At 42.7% G+C, this 26,452-nt stretch overlaps 1 protein-coding gene across 1 annotated transcript; it reads left to right on the forward strand.

The window, feature by feature from the left end:
- The first annotated feature begins 738 nt into the window (after positions 1–738).
- Positions 739–23,826, forward strand: LOC124137380. Its single transcript, XM_046503650.2, has 12 exons — positions 739–857; positions 2,624–3,019; positions 3,841–3,909; positions 6,158–6,275; positions 7,528–7,626; positions 10,777–10,890; positions 13,083–13,219; positions 16,182–16,412; positions 18,732–18,813; positions 20,271–20,380; positions 22,807–22,929; positions 23,692–23,826. Exons 1-12 carry the CDS (start codon positions 804–806, stop codon positions 23,770–23,772), a joined length of 1,614 nt encoding a protein of 537 aa, XP_046359606.2. The 5' UTR covers positions 739–803; the 3' UTR covers positions 23,773–23,826.
- Positions 23,827–26,452: the final 2,626 nt, after the last annotated feature.

Here is a 26,452-nt window from a genome sequence, read left to right on the forward strand (position 1 = left end):
TTAGTATGACACATTAGTATGTTACATTAGTATGTTACATTAGTATGACCATTAGTATGTCACATTAGTATGTTACATTGGTAATACACATTAGTACGACACATTAGTATGACACATTGGTAAGACACATTAGTATGACACATTAGTATGTCACATTAGTGACACATTAGTATGTCACATTAGTATGACACAGTGACACATAAGTATGACACATTAGTATGTCACATTAGTATGTCACATTAGTGACACATTAGTATGTCACATTAGTGACATTCGTATGACACATTAGTATGTCACATTAGTATGACACATTAGTACGACACATTAGTATGACACATTGGTAAGACACATTAGTATGACACATTAGTATGTCACATTAGTATGACACATTAGTATGACACATTAGTATGTCACATTGGTATGTCACATTGGTATGTCACATTAGTATGACACATTAGTATGACACGGTATGTGACATTAGTATGGCACATTTGTGACACATTAGTATGTCACATTAGTATGACTCCATATCACTTGCCTTTTGGTAATCTACATGGTTCTAGCCTTAAGAATATATGTTCTTGTTATATGATTCTGTTTTAATTATATTTAAACATTTAGGAATGTTACCATATGGTATGAATGTATTTGTTAAAAAAAATATTTCAATAAAGTCATAAATATAAAAAATGATTTTTGCTGTACAGTGATGCCATATTTATTTTGCTTTCGGTTTGGGAAATGTGACTGACCTCCTGGAGAGTTGCCCTGTAGCAGTGTGGTACACCCACCACCCTGTCGTCATGTGCTGGGTGTTCAGTGAGGAGAGTCGGGCACAGCAACTGGGCCACACTCTGGTGGGTGTCTCCTGTGTGTGTGTGTGTGTGTGTGCAACTGTACACTGTATATATCCTACAGACAAAAGTAGGGGAACTGATGAAATGACAGTGAAGGTGTAATAGTGATAAATGTCTGTAAAATTAATTTGGGCGTGTAGATCAATATCACCTTGATGGCATACTGTTGATTAACTTGCGTATGGTTGTCCTTGTTATTGCCCACTGTTCTGCAAGGAGAGCTGCCCCAAGTTGGGCCACGTCGGTGGGTGCTGGGCCTCTGGTGTACACTCCCACAAAGAGCAGCCCACAGATGCCCTAATAGGAACATGTCAGGGTACTTAGCAGGCCAGTCCCAAGTCCGTACACCTGTGGTTGTTGATGTTGTAAACCTTCTGTGACGTCATCATAATGTTCTCCATTCGGGGTTAAATCTCATAAACAGGGATGTTGTAATATCCCTGGGATTTTATATGATATTCCAGGCAAATTTGCTGTATTAAGTGTTATAATAACCAGGGGATTTTATTAACACAACTTCTGTTTAGATTGTAACATGTAAATGTTTCTTGCTAGAAATTTATATTGCGTTTGAACACAATGTAATGAAAGAAATTTAAATAATATTTGTTTTCTTTATTTTCCTGAGGATCGAACACACAACCTTCGTATAGATAGCCCATTTTGTGTATCTCTAGGCTACAGAGCCGCTGATAAATCACAATGCTTTCTACAATGTCTTTTTCAAGAACCGAACACCAGCAACAGATATTTTACGCCCGTTTCCTAAGGTTCATGGAAACCATGTTTGAAACATAAAAATGTTGATAAATGTTTTAAGTTTCTTTTTTCGGTTTATAAGTTCGATAAAACACTTCTCCTGGGGGTTTTATGATATTTAAAACCCTTATCCTTGGGATAAAACTTCGGGGTGACACCCCTTGGTTTTATCCCGTGGATGTGTGATTTAAATATCATAAAAAAGCTTGGACATACTTTATCCTCCACTTAAAACATGGTATTTGAAAGGTTATTCGAGACTGTGGACAGCACTATTTACGAACAGTCACCAAGAGTAAATTGTTGGCATTCTGGGTTAGAATAGGTGGCCAGTATTGTATGCTGATTGTAGGAGGCCATGACATGAATCAGATGGTCAGGTTCTGAGACTTGGTTGATTGTTTGTCATCGTACCCCTACAGGGTGGATTGTTGCTCACAATATCAGTCACTTCACATCTGTGCCAGACTTGATTATTTACAGGTCACCATTATATTTTCAGTTTATAAAATTTCCCAAAATTCCAGTCAGACAACTGGACTGGCAACTTTGCAAATAAAATGTTGCCAATCCAGAATTTTCAAGACTAACAAACAATAGTGACAAAAGGGTAAACATAAGAATAGTATGATGAGGACAGAAACTTGATATCAACATACGTGGAAGCGATTGAATAATGTGTTTAATGTTTACAGTCTCTTACACTGAATTAAAACTAGAATGCTTAGGTAATTCAGGGAATACAATAACAGCCCAGCCATCGGGAGTGCAACTTTTCAAAACTGACCGTCCATCATCAAAACAGGCGGATATTTTAAACACGGATACATTAAACTACGTTTATAATGAATATGCTTATAATGAACTGACGGATATAACAAACTATTTCTTGGTCCCGTCCATTTGCTGTATATATGCTGTAGATGCTTATAACGAACAATGTATAAGGAATTAAAATTAGTGGTCCCTTTGAGTTCATTATGACCGTAGTTTACTGAATTTTGAAGTTGGAGTACTGGCTGCCCCTGATTGATGTGAAGAGTCTGGAGACAACATTGTACTCTACCACAGCACAGTGCAGTCACACAGGCCCACAGCACACTGTCCCAGAACAGCAGCATCCTGACACAGATCCTCATCCAGCAGACACAGAACCACACCTCACAGACACAGATCATCAGCAGACGGACATAGTACAACATCATTCCGATTCAGAACAACATCATGCAGATGCAGAGAATTGGCAGAGAGGGGATACAGAGAGACAGCAGCAAAAGGCTATGGAGAGAGATCATGAGATCACAGATACAGACAAGATGACGTCAGAGATGGCGTATCCTGACACAGACACACAGTTACTGGTGGAACTCGCACACAACTCGGCCTTCATCCACACCCTAATGGTAAACACTGGGAGACTTTGATAACTCGTGTTTAACATTTTATAATGAGAAGGCAAAACCACTGCAGACTCCCTTCACAACTTATACAACACTGCCATATAAGGACACCTGTCCTCATGCATCTACCAGGCACCAAGTGAAACTGTGCACATTATTTTATGTACATTTTATGTTGGTGTCTGGTATATATATGTTGGTGTCACAGACCTGTGAAGATCCGGGGTAGAACAGGTCTTCAGCAACACATGCTTGCCATTGTAGGCGACTTTGCTTTTCATAAGCGGCGACTAAGGGGATTTGGTGTTCAGGCTCGCTGACTTGTTTGATGCATGTCAGTGTATCCCAATTGTGTAGATCGATGCTCATGAAGTAAATCACTGGACTGTCTGGTCCAGACTCTATTATTTACAGGCCACCGTCATATAGCTGGAATATTGTTGAGTGCGGCATTAAACAACAAACAAACAAACAAACAAAACTAGGCACCAAAAGAAACTGTATGTATATATATAACTTGATGTGAACTGATACATTGATTGAAGCGTTCATAAAATCTTGCCCATAGTGTTTGGGCGAACACCAGTACCTGAAGCCAGTACTCATGCTTGTTTATATACATATATGTTAATGTGATCCCAAGTACATCAACATATTGACATGAAAATATTAAGTCTACCCTCACCATGGCTGCTCTAGCTTAGACACTATTCCTAGAAGGCATGAATTATATAATGAAAACATTTTATTACTTGATCAAGTGTGAAGTCTGTCGATGACTTGAGTATGATATAAGTAAGCATTTTCTTCATTGTCTTTTCCAGACAGTGCTTGTGGCGCGGCAGGAGATTGCAGCCATTGCTGCGAATGTTGCAGAGCATTTGGCTTGCATGGTAGAGTAACCTTTATTGTCCTGTATTATCAGGAGGTGAGGTAAAGTGGGTTTGATGTTGCTTTCAAGATTTCTGCACTTATAGGGACGTCCATCTGTCCATCTGTCTGCTTATACTTGTCCAGAGTAATGTTGGTTTTATAGTGCTAGCCTATTGAGATACCATGCCGTAGTTTAACATGGATTCCCCACTGAGACATAGTACACCTACTCTGAACAAACAAGGTCCTTGTTTTATTCACTTAATGGTGATCGCCAGGCAGGGTAACAACAAGTATAATCTCTTAACATGTTTTGGTATGACACTGCTGGGGATCAAACTACCAACCTTACACTCAGAAATGGTAGGTTCAACATATAAATCTACATGTTGTTTTAATCGGTGTTACCTCCATGTCAGAATGATGAGATCTGATTGGTCCACGTGATCTTGTTAAAGTACTGTGTAACCAGCCTTGAAAGGGGAATAAATTTCTCAGCCGGTGAATAAATCCCTTATACCCCGCTTCAAAACAAAAAGGTGCACGCTTTTTCCAAGTCAATGGAAGTCATGTGACATAGCGCAAGCTAACTTCAGCTCATAGGAACAGCTGTTTTGCTATTAATTTTGAATTTGTTTGAATTCTTTTACAATGTCATATAAAAACATGTCGGTAAGATAAATTCGCTGTAGCAGGATCACTCTTTGTACATGGGGTTTATGTGTCAAATGTTAGGTTTCATAGGTTAAGTATAAAACAACGCGGGACACATGAAACCCCATGTACCCCCTGCAAGTAATGCCGAGTCAGCGGGTTGTTAATCGTGTTTCATCCCTGTGGGAATTCTGGGTCAGGATGGCACCCCAGTAGCCATACCTGTTGTATGAGATGACTGATGAATTACAAGTGTGTGGTTACAATGCGCGGTTACAATGTGCAGTTACAGTGTGTGGTTACAATGTGTGTTTAAAGTGTATGGTTACAGTGTGTGGTTACAGTGTATGGTTATAGGGTGTGGTTACAGTGTGTGGTTATAGTGTGTAGTTGCAGTATGGTCTCAGTGTGCAGTTACAGCGTGAAGTTACAGTGTGTGGTTACAGTGTGTGGTTACAGTGCATGGTTACGTGTGGTTACAGTGTATGGTTATAAGGTGTGGTTACAATGTGGTTATAAGGTGTGGTTACAACAATGTGTGGTTATCAGGTGTGGTTACAGTGTGCAGTTAAAATGTGTGGTTACAATGTGCGGTTACAGTGTGTGGTTACAGTGTATGGTTATAAGGTGTGGTTACAATTTGTGGTTATAAGGTGTGGTTACAGTGTGCAATTAAAATGTCTGGTTTCAATGTGCGGTTACAGTGTGTGGTTACAGTGTATGGTTATAAGGTGTGGTTACAATGTGTGGTTATAGTGTGAGATTACAATGTGTGGTTGCAGTGTGTGGTTATAAGGTGTGGTTACAGTGTGGTTATAAGGTGTGGTTACAGTGTGCAGTTAAAATGTGTGGTTACAATGTGTGGTTACAGTGTGTGGTTACAGTGTATGGTTATAAGGTGTGGTACAATGTGTGGTTATAGTGTGAGATTACAATGTGTGGTTATAAGGTGTGGTTACAATGTGTGGTTATAAGGTGTGGTTACAGTGTGCAGTTAAAATGTGTGGTTACAATGTGCGGTTACAGTGTGTGGTTATAAGGTGTGGTTACAGTGTGCAGTTAAAATGTGGTTACAATGTGCGGTTACAGTGTGTGGTTACAGTGTATGGTTATAAGGTGTGGTTACAATGTGTGGTTATAATGTGAGATTACAGTGTGTGGTTACAGTGTGTGGTTATAAGGTGTAGTTACAATGTGTGGTTATAGTGTGAGATTACAATGTGTGGTTACAGTGTGTGGTTATAAGGTGAGATTACAATGTGTGGTTACAGTGTGTGGCCTGGATCAAAACTCACAGTGTCAACCACTGGTTTTCCTGGTCTTGACTCAGTTATTTATAGGTGGAACGGACCTGGCTGTAATGTTGCTGTAATAAAGCAACATCCACTCACTAACTCATTGTAGCTTTAGAAGGGTCTAACATTTTTTATTTTTTTTGTTTACCATATGTTATCCAGTCCATATTTTTAGGTCATATAGATATTTTATTATTTATGTTTCTTTCCCAAAATGTCTTTTTGTTAACAGTGAGTTTTCGCAGGTAAAGTGTTCATATTACCAACTGTTATCCTGATGCCTTATTTGTATGTGTTTGATATCTTATTACCCTGGTAGCTGTGTGAGGAAGTGCCAGACAAGTCCGCTTCAGCCAGTCCCTCCACTGTCAGTGTGGTACTGGACACCTGTACCACTCTCTTCCAGCAACTGTTTCTGCAAGACTCGCTCCCACAAGGTAATATGCCCCTTTAACTCATTCAATAGATAGTCCTGATGGCTTCACATAGAAAATACTACAGAATAAAAATTGTTCACATATTTTTTTTTAATATGATCTCCTTTGACTTCGATACACTTGGGGGCGGTGGGGTAGCCTAGTGGTTAAAGAAGTTCGTTCGTCATGCTGAAGACCCGGGTTTGACTCCCCACATGGGCACAATGTGTGGAGCCCATTTCTGGTGTTCCCTGCCGTGATATTGCTGGAATATTTCTAAAAGCGGCATAAAACCATACTCACTCACTCGATACGCTTGGTCCAGTGATACGCCAACTTTCCTATCCCTGCCCTATAGAAGTACAGTAAACTACGTTTATAACGAACATGCTTATAACGAACTGGCGGATATTACAAACTGTTTTTTTGGTCCCGGACATTTGCTGTATATATGATGTATATATGCTTATAACAAACTACTGTTATAAAAAAAACTAACATTTGTGGTCCCTTTGAGTTTGTTATAACCGTAGTTTACTGTATTTATCTTCCTCCCTCAAAGGGCCTTGATGGCTGCCATTAACTCTTGGTTACTGGTAAAACATATGCCTCACAAGCATGATGTGAGTATGGAAGAGGTAAGACTCAGGGGGTGCTTGGTCAGGAGAGATCAATGTCAGAAGGTTTGAGGTTAGGAAAGAAAAGAGTTAGAGGGTTCTAGGTCCGGAGAAGAGTCAGAGGGTGCTGGCTTGGGAGAAGAGTCAGAGGGTGCTAGGTCGGGAGAAGAGTCAGAGGGTGCTAGGTCGGGAGAAGAGTCAGAGGGTGCTAGGTCGGGAGAAGAGTCAGAGGGCACTAGGTCAGGAGAAGAGTCAGAGGGTGCTAGGTCAGGAGAAGAGTCAGAGGGTGCTAGGTCGGGAGAAGAGTCAGAGGGCGCTAGGTCAGGAGAAGGGTCAGAAGGATGCTAGGTCAGGAGAAGAGTCAGAAGGATGCTAGGTCAGGAGAAGAGTCAGGGTGCTAGGTCAGGAGAGAGAAGAGTCAGAGGGTGCTAGGTCGGGAGAAGAGTCAGAGGGTGCTAGGTCAGGAGAAGAGTCAGAGGGTGCTAGGTCAGGAGAAGAGTCAGAGGGTGCTAGGTCGGGAGAAGAGTCAGAGGGCGCTAGGTCAGGAGAAGGGTCGGAGGATGCTAGGTCAGGAGAAGAGTCAGAGGGTGCTAGGTCGGGAGAAGAGTCAGAGGGTGCAAATTGATTTTCAATAAACATGGATGCTTTGGTTACAGACTACCAAGTGATTAACATGCTCAAGGTGATGATAATTGTGATGCGAGGCAGTGGCAGCAACACTTGCGATGCTTTCAATGTCAAGAGTGTCTATCATGGTAAGATGTTTGTGGCACACAAATGACATTTTATCGGGAAATACTCATCTAATCCTTGCACCAACTCTTTTCAGATTACCTTTGACTTTATTGAGACTAGGATCACTTGAGTTTTGCTGATTGCTAATTGTGTATAAGCGTGTAAGTATTGGAGTTCATGTATGGTTAGATTAATGACTGTTGAGGATATCTGGTGAAAGGTTTCTTTTGGAGGAAACAATGTGAAACATGTGTCACAGTCAGCCCTGATCCCTCTGTCATACCCCACAGTCAGCCCTGATCCTCCATCATACCCCACAATCAGCCCTGATCCTCCATCACATCCCACAGTCAGCCCTGATCCCTCCATCATACCCCACAGTCAGCCCTGATCCTCCATCATACCCCACAGCCAGCCCTGATCCCTCCATCATACCCCACAGTCAGCCCTGATCCTCCATCACACCCCACAGTCAGCCCTGATCCCTCCATCATACCCCACAGTCAGCCCTGATCCCTCCATCATACCCCACAGTCAGCCCTGATCCCTCATCATACCCCACAGTCAGCCCTGATCCTCCATCATACCCACAGTCAACCCTGATCCCTCCATCATACCCCACAGTCAGCCCTGATCCCTCCATCATACCCCACAGTCAGCCCTGATCCTCCATCATACCCCACAGCCAGCCCTGATCCCTCCATCATACCCCACAGTCAGCCCTGATCCTCCATCACACCCCACAGTCAGCCCTGATCCCTCCATCATACCCCACAGTCAGCCCTGATCCCTCCATCATACCCCACAGTCAGCCCTGATCCCTCATCATACCCCACAGTCAGCCCTGATCCTCCATCATACCCACAGTCAACCCTGATCCCTCCATCATACCCCACAGTCAGCCCTGATCCCTCCATCATACCCCACAGTCAGCCCTGATCCCTCCGATATACCCAACAGTCAGCCCTGATCCCTCTGTCATACCCCAGATTCAGCCCTGATCCCTCTGTCATACCCCACAGTCAGCCCTGATCCCTCCATCATACCCCACAGTCAGCCCTGATCCCTCTGCCATACCCCACAGTCAGCCCTGATCCCTCCATCATACCCCACAGTCAGCCCTGATCCCTCTGTCATACCCCACAGTCAGCCCTGATCCCTCTGTCATACCCCACAGTCAGCCCTGATCCCTCCATCATACCCCACAGTCAGCCCTGATCCCTCTGCCATACCCCACAGTCAGCCCTGATCCCTCCATCATACCCCACAGTCAGCCCTGATCCCTCCGTCATACCCCACAGTCAGCCCTGATCCCTCTGTCATACCCCACAGTCAGCCCTGATCCCTCCATCATACCCCACAGTCAGCCCTGATCCCTCCATCATACCCCACAGTCAGCCCTGATCCCTCCGATATACCCAACAGTCAGCCCTGATCCCTCTGTCATACCCCAGATTCAGCCCTGATCCCTCTGTCATACCCCACAGTCAGCCCTGATCCCTCCATCATACCCCACAGTCAGCCCTGATCCCTCTGCCATACCCCACAGTCAGCCCTGATCCCTCCATCATACCCCACAGTCAGCCCTGATCCCTCTGTCATACCCCACAGTCAGCCCTGATCCCTCTGTCATACCCCACAGTCAGCCCTGATCCCTCCATCATACCCCACAGTCAGCCCTGATCCCTCTGCCATACCCCACAGTCAGCCCTGATCCCTCCATCATACCCCACAGTCAGCCCTGATCCCTCCGTCATACCCCACAGTCAGCCCTGATCCCTCTGTCATACCCCACAGTCAGCCCTGATCCCTCCATCATACCCCACAGTCAGCCCTGATCCCTCCATCATACCCCACAGTCAGCCCTGATCCCTCCATCATACCCCACAGCCAGCCCTGATCCCTCCATCATACCCCACAGTCAGCCCTGATCCCTCTGTCATACCCCACAGTCAGCCCTGATCTTCCATCATACCCCACAGTCAGCCCTGATCCCTCCATCATACCCCACAGTCAGCCCTGATCCCTCTGTCATACCCCACAGTCAACCCTGATCCCTCTGTCATACCCCACAGTCAGCCCTGATCCCTCCATCATACCCCACAGTCAGCCCTGATCCCTCCATCATACCCCACAGTCAGCCCTGATCCCTCTGTCATACCCCACAGTCAGCCCTGATCCCTCTGTCATACCCCACAGTCAGCCCTGATCCCTCCATCATACCCCACAGTCAGCCCTGATCCCTCCATCATACCCCACAGTCAGCCCTGATCCCTCCATCATACCCCACAGCCAGCCCTGATCCCTCCATCATACCCCACAGTCAGCCCTGATCCCTCTATCATACCCCACAGTCAGCCCTGATCCCTCGATCATACCCCACAGTCAGCCCTGATCCCTCCATCAATCCCCACAGTCAGCCCTGATCCCTCTGCCATACCCCACAGTCAGCCCTGATCCCTCCATCATACCCCACAGTCAGCCCTGATCCTCCATCATACCCCACAGTCAGCCCTGATCCTCCATCATACCCCACAGTCAGCCCTGATCCCTCTGCCATACCCCACAGTCAGCCCTGATCCCTCGATCATACCCCACAGTCAGCCCTGATCCTCCATCATACCCCACAGTCAGCCCTGATCCCTCATCATACCCCACAGTCAGCCATGATACCTCTGTCATACCCCACAGTCAGCCCTGATCCCTCTGTCATACCCCACAGTCAGCCCTGATCCCTCATCTTACCCCACAGTCAGCCCTGATCCCTCCATCACAACCCACAGTCAGCCCTGATCCCTCTGTCATAGCCCACAGTCAGCCCTGATCCCTCTGTCATACCCCACAGTCAGCCCTGATCCCTCCATCATACCCCACAGTCAGTCCTGATCCCTCTGTCATACCCCACAGTCAGCCCTGATCCCTCCATCATACCCCACAGTCAGTCCTGATCCCTCCATCATACCCCACAGTCAGCCCTGATCCCTCCATCATACCCAACAGTCAGACCTGATCCCTCTGTCGTACCCCACAGTCAGCCCTGATCCCTCCATCATATCCCACAGTGCTTAATGCTTATCACATCCCACCGTCAATCCTGATCATATTCTCTCATCACGTTCAGCTCATGCAAGTCTTAAGAATTGAATGGATATATTTCCTTATGTTTCTAGTGGTGAAGTTTGTTGGAAGCCAGGAAGATGACACTCAAAGTGAAAGTATAAAATGGTGCGTGGAATACCTGCTGAGATACACAGATGACCGGATTGTAGCTGATTGTTTATGCAGTAAGTGTCCCTGGGCAAGTCTGCAATGCTGTTGATATACCCATTGTGTTCTGAGGCTCTTGATCAGTTCAAGGTTGACCTTGTTTTATTCAGTTTGTTTGGGTCACCATGGGTGTTTATTTATTAAACTCTTTATCAAACTAAACAAGCACGTCCCACACATAGCAGTAGCATAAACAACTTAGTAGTTTGTATGCATTTAAATGTCAACAGTGCCCATTTTTGGTCATATATTAGTATTCATCTGCAATAGGATTTGCAACCAGTTTCGCTTTGGTGTAAACGAAAATTGATATTTATTTACACTGAAATACCTAATTAACTTAGTAATCAACAAAATATCAAACTCTTAGGTATCATTTTCACAAAACTCATGAACTTTGTATGGTAATTAACTAGACTAATTGTGGTATTCTCTATTTATGTAACATTTAAATACACGGACATCAAATTTTAGTTGTAGGGAAATAACACTCCAACTTTGAAAATATTGAAATATGAATTGGCTTTTTCCTTGTGGATCCAATTTGCTTACTATAGACTCTAGCGACGTCTATCTGAGGAGCGGAGAATGAGAAGTCAACATGATATTATGCACAGTAAAAAATCACATAGTCTCCCTTCAGAGAATTCAGGTAAACAAACAGCTGATAACTAACTTGGTCAATAAAATGTGAAATTTCAGATGAATTATCACCAGACATGATGATTTACAATTTAAATTGTATTTTCTGTTCTGCTAGGCATTATTTTATATGCAGAAATAAAGATTACTGCGTGTATTTTCTCGTAAACTAAGCCAGAAATAGTAATCAGCTGTATGCACATTTTCTACCTATCTACCGGTGATTCAGTTAAAAATATACCCAAAAATATAACTTCAAAGAATTTTGATGCAATGATCTGATGAATTGTATCTGAAACTATTATTTTATCAGAAACAACATATTCCAGTATTTAGTTGCAGCTTTACTACCGGGTATATATATTTATAATAATAATAACCATAAGCACAGCATTATGGAACAAATGTTTGCTATTGCCAGATATATTTACGTATGAACAATTTTATCAGTCACCATTGAAGCCTCCCGCATTCTTGCTACAACAAATGAATGAAAACAAAATGTGAATATTGTAATTACAATTGACAAGGGTTATGTGTATAATATCAGGCAGTTACCTTGTTAGAGGAATGTATCCGTCAATATCCACACAAAGGACCAATATTCCTTACATCTGAAGCTGTACAATGAAACTTGTTCCAAGTCACAGGTCTATGTAACAATCTAACATTTTAAAGTATATATAGTGTTTCCAGATATTATAACCCGTGTTCTTCTCTCAACTGATCATGCAAGTTTGTTTCAGGTGTTTCACATCGTGTCATGTCTCATTGTCAGCTGAGACAGCACACGTGAAAACTATATTCATGGATGTCCATGGTTCTTTAAAATTACAGTGAGCAATCAATCAAAGTATTATGAGCACTGGCTAATCCTTTCAACAAAGTGTGTTGTTTTCACGTAGGCACTTCAAGCCCAGATACGGGTGTATTCTGTGTGCTTTAGTAAACCTACATGTATAAACAATTACTCTTGGCAAATCTACTGTGCAAGGGGGCACGGGTGGCCCAGTCGTCTAAGGCTCTGCGATTCACTGTGCAGAGTTGCGTCCTTTGGGCACGCCCAAAACCTATGATTGTGGGTTCGAATCCCGGTTTGCCACGATTATGTTTCTAGGTTTGTCAGCACCATACCCATGCGAGTGGGTTTCACCGAAGTGGTAAACGTCTGAGACCTGCATCACTTCTGGCTTTCCTCTCACATTAAGCTGACACGCCGTGACATAACTGGAATACTGTTAAAAGCGGCGTTAAACCCAACTCACTCACTGTGCAAGATCAATCAACCTATTATCGATCAATGTTATTTGCTGCTCAACTGACCATTTCTCTCTTGCTGCAATGCCACGTGCATATTACATGACATGTAATACATTCACCACATCAGACCTGGACTTATATGTCCCAGTCTTAGATTAATACCCCAGACACCAGAAATGCCAAATGCGAACTACTGATTGCGATATATAAGATTCTTATCAAATTACTTGAACATTACTTAAAAATACAAAATAACAAGGTAACTGACTCACAAATGCTGATTGACTTGTGGTCTGATCATTTTTAGTCGGTCCTATCCTTGTCCAAAACAAAGGCTTCATGATGAAACTGGACAGAATTTTGTCAGGCAGTTGCCATACAGAGGTGGACTCAGTCATGAGATTGGTTTCCTGGCTAGCAGATACAGCAGGGCCAGAAGGTGAGGTAAGTCTAGCCAGAGGTGGACAAATAACACTAGACATAGGTGGACAGTGACAAGACTAGACAGAGGTGGACAGAGGGACCAGACTAGACAGAGGTGGACAGAGGGACCAGACTAGACAGAGGTGGACAGATAACACTAGACAGAGGTGGACAGAGTGACCAGACTAGACAGAGGTGGACAGAGGGACCACACTAGACAGAGGTGGACAGAGGGACCACACTAGACAGAGGTGGACAGAGTGACCAGACTAGACAGAGGTGGACAGATAACACTAGACAGAGGTGGACAGAGTGACCAGACTAGACAGAGGTGGACAGAGGGACCACACTAGACAGAGGTGGACAGAGGGACCACACTAGACAGAGGTGGACAGAGTGACCAGACTAGACAGAGGTGGACAGATAACCCTAGACAGAGGTGGACAGAGTGACCAGACTAGACAGAGGTGGACAGATAACACTAGACAGAGGTGGACAGAGTGACCAGACTAGACAGAGGTGGACAGATAACCCTAGACAGAGGTGGACAGAGTGACCAGACTAGACAGAGGTGGACAGATAACACTAGACAGAGGTGGACAGAGTGACCAGACTAGACAGAGGTGGACAGAGTGACCAGACTAGACAGAGGTGGACAGATAACACTAGACAGAGGTGGACAGATAACCCTAGACAGAGGTGGACAGAGTGACCAGACTAGACAGAGGTGGACAGAGTGACCAGACTAGACAGAGGTGGACAGAGTGACCACACTAGCCAGAGGTGGACAGAGGGACCAGACTAGACAGAGGTGGACAGATAACCCTAGACAGAGGTGGACAGAGTGACCAGACTAGACAGAGGTGGACAGATAACACTAGACAGAGGTGGACAGATAACACTAGACAGAGGTGGACAGATAACCCTAGACAGAGGTGGACAGAGTGACCAGACTAGACAGAGGTGGACAGAGTGACCAGACTAGACAGAGGTGGACAGATAACACTAGACAGAGGTGGACAGAGTGACCAGACTAGACAGAGGTGGACAGAGGGACCACACTAGACAGAGGTGGACAGAGGGACCACACTAGACAGAGGTGGACAGAGTGACCAGACTAGACAGAGGTGGACAGATAACACTAGACAGAGGTGGACAGAGTGACCAGACTAGACAGAGGTGGACAGAGGGACCACACTAGACAGAGGTGGACAGAGGGACCACACTAGACAGAGGTGGACAGAGTGACCAGACTAGACAGAGGTGGACAGATAACCCTAGACAGAGGTGGACAGAGTGACCAGACTAGACAGAGGTGGACAGATAACACTAGACAGAGGTGGACAGAGTGACCAGACTAGACAGAGGTGGACAGAGTGACCAGACTAGACAGAGGTGGACAGAGTGACCAGACTAGACAGAGGTGGACAGATAACACTAGACAGAGGTGGACAGAGTGACCAGACTAGACAGAGGTGGACAGAGTGACCAGACTAGACAGAGGTGGACAGATAACACTAGACAGAGGTGGACAGATAACCCTAGACAGAGGTGGACAGAGTGACCAGACTAGACAGAGGTGGACAGAGTGACCAGACTAGACAGAGGTGGACAGAGTGACCACACTAGCCAGAGGTGGACAGAGGGACCAGACTAGACAGAGGTGGACAGATAACCCTAGACAGAGGTGGACAGAGTGACCAGACTAGACAGAGGTGGACAGATAACACTAGACAGAGGTGGACAGATAACACTAGACAGAGGTGGACAGATAACCCTAGACAGAGGTGGACAGAGTGACCAGACTAGACAGAGGTGGACAGAGTGACCAGACTAGACAGAGGTGGACAGAGTGACCACACTAGCCAGAGGTGGACAGAGGGACCAGACTAGACAGAGGTGGACAGATAACCCTAGACAGAGGTGGACAGAGTGACCAGACTAGACAGAGGTGGACAGATAACACTAGACAGAGGTGGACAGAGTGACCAGACTAGACAGAGGTGGACAGAGGGACCACACTAGCCAGAGGTGGACAGAGGGACCAGACTAGACAGAGGTGGACAGAGTGACCACACTAGCCAGAGGTGGACAGATAACACTAGACAGAGGTGGACAGAGTGACCACACTAGCCAGAGGTGGACAGAGTGACCAGACTAGACAGAGGTGGACAGAGTGACCACACTAGCCAGAGGTGGACAGATAACACTAGACAGAGGTGGACAGAGTGACCACACTAGCCAGAGGTGGACAGATAACACTAGACAGAGGTGGACCATGACCAGACTAGACAGAGGTGGACAGAGTGACCAGACTAGACAGAGGTGGACAGATAACACTAGACAGAGGTGGACAGAGTGACCAGACTAGACAGAGGTGGACAGATAACCCTAGACAGAGGTGGACAGAGTGACCAGACTAGACAGAGGTGGACAGTGACAAGACTAGACAGAGGTGGACAGATAACACTAGACAGAGGTGGACAGATAACACTAGACAGAGGTGGACAGAGTGACCACACTAGACAGAGGTGGACAGATAACCCTAGACAGAGGTGGACAGAGTGACCAGACTAGACAGAGGTGGACAGTGACAAGACTAGACAGAGGTGGACAGAGGGACCAGACTAGACAGAGGTGGACAGAGGGACCAGACTAGACAGAGGTGGACAGATAACACTAGACAGAGGTGGACAGAGTGACCACACTAGACAGAGGTGGACAGAGGGACCACACTAGACAGAGGTGGACAGAGGGACCACACTAGACAGAGGTGGACAGAGTGACCAGACTAGACAGAGGTGGACAGAGGGACCAGACTAGACAGAGGTGGACAGATAACACTAGACAGAGGTGGACCATGACCAGACTAGACAGAGGTGGACAGAGGTGGACAGAATGACCAGACTAGACAGAGGTGGACAGAGATGAGGTATAAGGTAGACTATTTGAATTAAATTAATCTGCATTGCTTTTCCTGTAGGTTCCCTACCAAATCCATGTGAGCCACATCTTCTTGCTGGATACTGTCACAACAGGCGATGGAGCCACCCCTGCTGGAGTCCTCAGTCTGCTGTCTGCAGCCCTGTCTGTCCCCCCCAGCACACAGGGGCCTGTCGTGTTCAGTAGAGACAGACTTATACAGGACACTCCTCTGTTCACTGCCGGGGACGTCAGGACTCTCTACTTCCATCTCCAGCAGCTGGTGTGTCAGGTTGGTTCAGAAAGATATTTATCTTACCTCCTTGTCAGAATGTTGAGTTCTGATTGGTACACGTGATCTTGATAAAATACTATGTATCCTTCCTGGGAGGGAAATATATTTCTGAGTGGGAGAATAAATTCCTTATACTCACCACGAAGAAAACAGGCTGCATGTAAATTTCTGAGTGGGTAATTAATCCATTACACCCCGCTACGAAGCAAAAACCTGCACGTTGTTTACGAGTTAGTGAAACAGCACAAGTTAACCTCAGTCCAATCAAACAGCTATTTTCTATCAATTTTCGGTTTGTTATAATTCTTTTACAATGGAAGATTGAAAAATGTCGGCAAGATAAAGTCGTTGTAGCTTCAGCTTGTGGTATAAAACCTAACACGGGATGCATAAGACCAAATATACCCCTCGTGATGGTACAACAACTTATACTGTACACTGTGTAGTGTTTGTCTAGTCAACATAAGTGAAACCCTATTGTGACATGCAGACAGTCCTTCCCAATTACATGTTCTTCTGTATTTGATCCTATATCAATCCATCCTTGTGTTTGAGATTATTGAGTGTAACAAAACAACTGATATGCTGTAATTAACTCATCTTATTGTTCCATTTGTATCTCACCGGATTGAGAGTCAAGTGAGGTTTTGCTGTGGCATATTGTGTATCTTTCTGTCTAGTTGTATATGACACAAGGTCTATTAAGCTTGAACTTTGCTGTGAATCTCAAGAGGTTGCTCACAAATCTGATTCCAGTTATCCAGTTATAAACATGAAATTGTCATCTGTAACCATTATTTAGCCAATTTGCATGTATCATGCTGAGTATGTTCAGAATAACATATTTTTTTCATATTTTACAACCTACCTGTCATCAATTTTCACCATGGCTGCCATGGCAGCAGTATTGAAAACGTCACTTTGCCCATGACTCAGACATGTCTGCAGGATTATCATGAAGAGTCATATGAAAGTATGTGCTATGCCCACTAACATGTTTATATTAGGCTGTATTTAAGACAATAATGAGTTCAATAAAACACTGCAGGGAGAATGAACCATGAGGGGTGTAGCGGAGCCCCTCAGTTTCTTTTCCCTGCAGTGTTTTATTGTATGATAAACAACAACCAAAAGTCATTTATTTCTTATATGAGATTTCAACATTATGTACAGTCTCTTTAGTGATGTTGATAAAATGTACATGTTTTAAGAATATTTACCTGTTTTTAAATAAGGATGACTCCCTGAATACAATCCGACCTCAAGTCCATTTTATGAACAGGGGGGTAACTTTGGTATTTTTCCCGATATTCTTACAATTTTCACGTTGATTATCTGTACCTCTTCTCCCATTACCGATTGCCATATCTCGCTCAGTTTTTGATGCAATCGTTCGGCCATTGCGTTTATCTACATTGCCCAGCTACATTAATGGGGAACAACTCACGAGAGTTGCACAACCCGTCCCTGGTGTTGCCTAGATCACCCCAATCTTTGCCGCCTATAGTAAGTTGTTAGGGTCACACCCTTCACAGGACATCTTGCTTTTAGGCGGGCTGCATAGAGTTTTTAACAGTAGATATTGAAAATCGCCTTCCTGTTATTGTACAGAATTCTTTATTGATAACTATCATAATAGGAACAAATTTGAAGCTATGGCATGGTGTCATTAATGTCATGGGACGATCTTGTCTAGATGTTGTTTGTTTTAGCTTGCCATGCCCAGGTCTTGTTGCAACCCCCCGTTTGATGCTACGTGTCCCACAATCAAGAAGTTACATTTTCTTATTTGCCAAACATTTTGGCAGCTGGGGATATAAACGTCCCCTCTTCTATCAAACTCACAATTCACCATTTTGTCTGTTCATTGGATACTGTCATTGATTCATTTATAACATGTTCATAGCTCAGTTGCATTGGTGATTGTGAGTTTCCCTATAGGCACACACACTTTGGCTTCTGTGTGCATTTGCATCCTGGGATGTTCATGCAATTTTATTGTGATTAGATGTTGCGTTCCGATGCAACGCCACAGTATTGTACATGTACACCTCATCAATAGCCACCTTCAAATCATTAGAATTGCCTTATTTTTTGTCGGTAGTATATATAATTATCACTGCTGTTTTGCCTTTTAAGCCTAATGGAATCTGTTGGCTCAAAATTGAGTGTTCAATGGATAAATTTGACGTTAATTTCTTATTATTGTATTTAAAATATTTTGTCGGTATTAGTTTGCAATACAAATTGTTTACAAATATGTCCTTAATTGTCTCATTCAAAGGCAAATAAAGAAATGTGTAGAATGCTTTTCAGGATTGCCAGGTTGTCTTCAACTTGGCACTAGAGTGTATATACAAGCTGTACAAATATGCTGCCACAGTGCACAAGGCTCTAGGTAGGAAGTGGTTTCTTTGCTGTACTTCGTAAAGCAGGAAATACATCCAGTCCATTAATGAGATTGTTCGGACTGCCAGAACCCCAGTTGTTTCACTGGAATAATATAAGGCTTTAGTATTTCTCATCACTGTACACAGGTTTAGTTTCAATTGAGTATGCAAAGTCCAAGAACAGTAGTTTTTAGTTTGAGATGAAATATGAAAATACAGGCAGGGTATTGTGTTACTTGTTAGGACTTTGGTACTCATGGTTTATTAGCCAGTTACTGCAGTAATGGCATACAAAAGTGGTTTTACGAAATTACTAATGTTCAACCCTTTGTATAGACGTTGAAATAAATAAGCACAAAGCTGCTTATAATGCCATTTTAGATCACTATCATATAGTTACAAAACTCACAATTGTAATGATCAAATTCCATATCAATCATCACATCAACACTGGCCGCAAATATGTTCTTTATACATGCATAATGAAATTGCTTTCTGCAGCCAAAACACCATAGCCAGTCACTCCTATCAATGTGAAAAACTACAGTTCTGTCTTCAATAATTAGTACACTGTCTGAAAGAGCACTATCAATAGTAGCAAATCCACATTTAGCGCAGGTCATAACATCTTGTTCATCAAAAGCATCAGAGTAGTCTGAGTGACTATTTTTAAAAAAAATTCTTATAACTGACTGTGGGAAAGTTATTTGTCAGGTATAGGGTTAAAAAAAGAATTCTTGAAGAAAAACAAAGCTATGTACTGGGAATAACTTTCGAAACTGTACAAATATGCTGCCACAGTGCACAAGGCTCTAGGTAGGAAGTGGTTTCTTTGCTGTACTTCGTAAAGCAGGAAATACATCCAGTCCATTAATGAGATTGTTCGGACTGCCAGAACCCCAGTTGTTTCACTGGAATAATATAAGGCTTTAGTATTTCTCATCACTGTACACAGGTTTAGTTTTAATTGAGTATGCAAAGTCCAAGTACAGTAGTTTTTATGAATCCTATTCCCTAATCTAAGTACAGTCAAGTCCTGTTAATCTGACATGGTTGGTTGCATATGATTATGTCGGATTAACGAGCATGTCGGATAAACGAAATTAAGTAGTATCAACGTTCGTGTTTGAAAATTGGACAACTACATGATAAATAACGATACAAATATGTTGTTACAAGAAAAGGAAAAAGGAAATATTTATATTGTTATGTTACATTGATAGTGGAATATGTTTTCTAATCATGCAATCTCTAAAGCTTAACACAAACCTACTGTTACAGGCTGCATGACTGTATGACTCTGCAATTGTTCAAGCTATGGGGGAACACTAGCGTTATTTCATCAATTCAAAATAAGGCTGCATTGATTTGTATCTTATTAATATATTTCTTATTGGTACAAATAATATGTTTTTTGTGATAAAACCTTATTGAATGTAAATTTAAACATAAACATATTTTGCAGCAAGCCAGCTGTCCAGCCATCCGTGGAACAAGCTGTGGCTGGAGACTGTGCTACATGCCTCCTGGGACCTTGGTGGACTGAGCCGGGAGATGCTGCAGCTTCTACAGATGGTAACTGTGTACTGCAACCTTGATGTAGCCCCCGAACTGACTTGGCCACTATGCTTTGTTTGTTTGTTTGTTGTTTAACGCCGTACTCAGCAATACTCCAGCTATATGACGACGGTCTGTAAATAATCGTAGCTGGACCAGACAGTCCAGTGATTGACATCATGAGCATCAATCCACACATTTGAGATACGATGACATGCATCAACCAAGTCAGCGAGCCTGACCACCCGATCCCGTTAGTCGCCTCTTATGACAAGCATGGGTTGCTGAAGGCCTATTCTACCCCGGATCTTCACGAGTCACAAGCATGGGTTGCTGAAGACCTATTCTACCCCGGATCTTCACGGGTCACAAGCATGGGTTGCTGAAGACCTATTCTACCCCGGATCTTCAGGGGTCTGGGCACTATGCTCAATCTAGACACACAAGATACACTAGACACACTTAAAGGGGTTCTTGGCTCTTGATGAAACTTGCTATACAGATCAGTCTAGTGGTGAAGTGGTGCCTTTTGATGATTTGGGATTTTGAAAATTACTGAACAGCATTATTGTACTGAATAGCCCCAGACCTTGGGGACTCTTGTTAATGGTAGATATTGAAATTCTTTATTGATAACTATCATAACAGGAGCAGATTTGAATCTGTTGTGTAGCAATTAAATATCATGGGATGGTCTTGTCTAGGTGTCGTTTGTTTTGGCCTGTCTTGCCCAGGTCTCAATGCAACCACACCCGTTTGATGCTACGTGTCCCACAATCGAGAAGTTACTTTTTTTGATTTGCCAGACATTTGGGCAGCTTGGGATTTTGATGTCCCCTCCTCTATCATACTCACAATTCACCATTTTGTCTGTTCATTGGATACTGTCTTGGATTCATTTTTAAACATGTTCTTAGGCCAGTTGCATTGGTGATTGTGAGTTTCCCTATAGGCACACACACTTTGGCTTCTGTGTGCATTTGCATCCTGGGATGTTCATGCAATTTTATTGTGATTAGATGTTGCGTTCCGATGCAACGCCACAGTCTTGTACATGTACACCTCATCAATAGCCACCTTCAAATCATTAGTTCCCTTATTTTTTTGGGTAATACTGTATATAAATTATCACTGCTGTTTTGCCTTTCAAGCCTAATGGAATCTGTTTCAGCAGATAACTGAGACTGTTTTTTCTCTGGTGTTAACGTTTTGTATTTACAAGAAGTACAGTTAGAACAAATGAACAGGACATCTTATTTATTATTATTATCAGATCTAATTTCAAAGAGTCAATCAGGAGATAAGCCTACAGTGTTTTGAAATTTGAGGTAGCCTAACTTGATTAGATAACTCTTATTTGATTTGGAAGTGTGCACTTCAGTAGTCCCCTTGTAACAAACAGGTGTAGATTTTGTGCAGATAGTGAGTGAGTGAGTGAGTTGGGTTTAATGCCGTTTTTAACATTATTCCAGTTATATCACGGCGTGTCAGCTTAATGTGGGAGGAAAGCCCAAAGTGATGCAGGTCTCAGATGTTTACCACTTCGGTGAAACCCACGAGTATGGTGCTGATAAACCTAGAAACATAATCAGGGCAAACGGGGATTCGAACCCACAATCATAGGTTTCTGGCGTGCCCAAGGGACGCAATTAAGCAGGGGATATAGAAACAGAGTTTGTCCATCCTTTTGTCCATCTGTCCGCTCTTCAAAAGGGGACAAATTTTCTTGAATACTATTTAAGTCAGAGAAATGAAATATTACTCACTGATGTTACTGGTCATGATCTCAAATGAGTTCAAAACTTGGTGTCATAAATTCATTTTTTAGAGTTATGGCCCCTCTCTGTGCTTTTCAAGTTAGTGCATACTGCATGAAATGAGGACAAGTTTTCTCAGAAAGTACTGAAGTTAAATGAATGAAAGCATGCTTATCTAAGAGATACTTTTCAAGACTTAGTTAAAAAATTGGTCCTGTAAATTATTTTTTACAGAGTTATGACCCTTGATCCATGTTATTTTACTTGGTGCATAGTGTATGCAATGAGGACAGGTTTTCTAAGAAACTACTAAAGTTAGCTTATCTGAGAGAGACTTATCAAGACAGAGTTATTTTTTCAGAGAAAGGGCCTTTTGTGTGTATTAATTTCACATTTAATCATTTTTTTCTGACTACATAAAGCAACCCTAGTGCCTATCTCTTTTTTAGGCTTTATAGGACTCTTTTTCATAGTTTATATTCACTACTATATGAACAGACAAAATTTGAATGTGTCCCATGGCGGGGGGAAAGTGATAACACTGTTTTTGTTGTTGTCATGGCTCAAGAAAATATGTTGCCGATAGAACAAAGATCAAAAACTTGTTTGGTTGTCATGCTAGAAAACTGAATGAAATATGTGTGGAATGAAATGCAGGTGTTTATATGAAACATATTACATCATCAGCTGAGTGACTTCCCCACATGCCAGGAACTGATAGCTGTGTCCGGGGAAACCTTTCTACATGCAGTACTCAAGTCCCCTCTACAGGAACATGAGGCTCAACGTGTCGCACACATATTATCAAAGGTTATGTTATTTCCAAAACTAACCCCACTTTCAGTTCATGAACTTTGAGTTCATGAGTCTTGTGTACAAACATTAGCTACACACTGGTCAGTTATTGGGCATTAGGTGACTGGAGATCACTTGATTAAGTTGAGAGGGTATGATCATTGAAGTTAAAGTAAAGTAAACCACCATTCATGAGAATGAAATTATTTTTCACTGATTTGAACTGAAATCTGTGAATTGTATGTTAACATGGTGTCCCAATAAGTGCCCCCATTCCAGTAACAAACAACCCTCAAAACACCATGCATATATATATATATATATATATATATATATAATAAAATAATAAAGTCCACGTTAGTCCATCATCTTCTTTATATCAGTTTCATACATAGTACTTTCGCTGTCTCATGACAGCTCTTCACTGATTATTTTATTATATATTACATGTACACCGAGTGAACATTTACCTCATTTTTGTATATATATATATATATATATATATATATATATATATATTTGATATGAGTGAAAATATTGCTTACTCATCAGAGATTAATTATTAGTATCCTATTTAGTAAGCCTTTCACCTCTGACTTAGCTGTAAAATGCAGTTGGAACTGTAGAATATGTTGAATAGAAATCGCACATGAAGGTTAGAGTTTAGAATAAACAACCTTTGAGTCGACTGTAATGGTAAAAATGTGAAGATCAACAGAAATACATGTGCCTGCATTGATCATGTTCAACGGTGTGTCTTTTTGCTGGTGGTTGCAGTGCATGTTGGTGCTGAAGAAAACTGTGAAGCCTCACCTCCTCCAGCAGGTGGAGAACCACCTCGGTCAGCCAGTGAGGTAGTGGGTGTCGTCAGGGAAAGACTGACCCACAGAAGTAATAGAAATAGACACTTGGCCTTACTTCTAGCACTGCTGACTCCAGGGTAGAAGACTCTGAAGCCTCACCTCCTCCAGCAGGTGGAGAACCACCTCGGTCAGCCAGTGAGGTAGTGGGTGTCGTCAGGGAAAGACTGACCCACAGAAGTAATAGAAATAGACACTTGGCCTTACTTCTAGCACTGCTGACTCCAGGGTAGGAGACTATGAAGCCTCACATCAGTAGTGTTTGTCATCAGGAAACACCGAACCTCAAAACAACAAATATTAAAAGACACTTGTACTCCCAGCACTACGGAATCCAGGCTAGGAGACTAGAAAGGAACAACAGTGTGGACATCATCAGTGTGAATGGAGTTAACTATGATCATGCACAACGGAAGCAATCCCATTAGTTTTGTGTGGGTCCCGTAGGTCACCTCGGCCAGCACTGGGGGAGATCCTACTGGAACTAGCTCACTGATGGGGCTTATCGTTACCGGTACATGGCATGTACAGGAGGATTCTTACTTCCTCTTTTCTCTGAATCAAAGTATATACTATCTGTTAAGCATACAATAAGCTATTTTAAAAATCAGCTATAAGCGAAAGAATAAAATAATAATAATAATAAAAATCCTGGGATTTCCAGGTTTCTGTGTATTTAGCATAATAAACAGTGTGGATACCAGGTGTCAAACATTGTGCAGGAATTACTATGAGCTATGGTTTGCAGGTGTGGTGAGTCAGAACAGTTTAAACCATTTCCTAATGCAGGATGATGTTGAATGTGTACTGTGGCTGTTACTGATGGATGATGTTGAATGTGCACTGTGGCTGTTACTGACGGATGATGTTGAATGTGTACTGTGGCTGTTACTGACGGATGATGTTGAATGTGCACTGTGGCTGTTACTGACGGATGATGTTGAATGTGCACTGTGGCTGTTACTGATGGATGATGTTAAATATGCACTATGGCTGTTACTGATGGATGATGTTGAATGTGCACTGTGGCTGTTACTGACGGATGATGTTGAATGTGTACTGTGGCTGTTACTGACGGATGATGATGAATGTGCACTGAGGCTGTTACTGACGGATGATGTTGAATGTGCACTGTGGCTGTTACGGACGGATGATGATGAATGTGCACTGAGGCTGTTACTGACGGATGATGTTGAATGTGCACTGTGGCTGTTACTGACGGATGATGTTGAATGTGCACTGTGGCTGTTACGGACGGATGATGATGAATGTGCACTGAGGCTGTTACTGACGGATGATGTTGAATGTGCACTGTGGCTGTTACTGACGGATAATGTTGCAAGCTTGGACTTTATTAACTGGACCTGAGGAAAGGTCAAGCAGATGTTCTAAAACAAATGAAGAACACTCATATCACATGCCATCTTTTTATTTTATTTTTGATTATCTTTGTCACTACTGTCTGATGAACGTTTGATAAAGCTCTGAGTATATACACAATATACATGGAAAACCTACACTGCACCATGTGCTCACGTCAGAACATCGAGTGTCATGAGACAACGCCAGCTATCCACCATGTTGTATCACTGGGAACACCTTCAGTGCTGTTTGTTCATATTTCAGAAACTCCATGTTTAGTTTTTTCAAGATGTGCACCGTTATTTGGTGTTTCTGTGACGGTGATAATCATTGAGGAAAAACCCTTATTATCAACTGTTCATTTCGAATAATAAAATTCTTACAAAAAGATTTGAAATATGATTAATCAAAAACTATGTGAGGATAGCTAGAGCTGCACCATGACACTTATACACCTGGGATAACCAAATCTTTCTCCTCCGACGCTTCATTTACATCCCCTTGGTTGAATGACTCTAGTTTGGTGGAATATTGTATGCTGAGATATTTCCAAACTTGCTAAAACAAACATACATGTTCATTTAATCAACACATTTAGTAGAGTGGAGCTCAAGATATGTTTTCATGCTTTTGTCTTAATGGAAATCGTGCCACAACAGTTCGAAGCTACATGACTATTTCACTCTGAGTGATTAACAGAAATCAGATTCAAGCCACTGCGTCAGTTTCACCCAGGTGTCCACGAACTTGTGGAGGAATCCAGCTCTACCAGTGAACGTTGTCAACATTGTATGTACGTAGAGGACTACCTCCGGAATGTTACACTAACAAACACATCTACTCCTGTACTTCCACTAACCACTCTAGGATGATAGGATTGATGCAGTATCACATACTGGGCTTTAATAAACCCCACTTTACAGTGGTGGATATTCCCCAATCCCAAAAAATAATAAATAAAAAACAATTTTATTTGTAAAATTACTCATGGTTCACCATGACAAAAAAAAACCTGAAAGTACCCACTTTTTTTTAAATTTCTAATGACAATGTATGAAGTGTACTCCCTTTCCACTGAGAGTATATTCCTAACATGTGTCCTCCACCTTCTGCCTTACACCAGGGAGAATTAAATGAAAGTATTTTGTTGGAGGGTAATATATACATATATGTGCTAAATTCAATCCACCAAATAGGACACTGGTCAAGTACAGTTTCAATGTCGCCCATCTGTCCAGAATGTTCCTGACATCATTCCTTGTTGGAATTGATGACCTATGGTTGGAACCGATACCTATTGTTTCCTCAACTGCTGT

The sequence above is a fragment of the Haliotis rufescens genome, unplaced genomic scaffold, assembly GCF_023055435.1.
Source record: "Haliotis rufescens isolate VD_foot unplaced genomic scaffold, xgHalRufe1.0.p SCAF_80, whole genome shotgun sequence".
Taxonomy (NCBI): domain Eukaryota; kingdom Metazoa; phylum Mollusca; class Gastropoda; order Lepetellida; family Haliotidae; genus Haliotis; species Haliotis rufescens.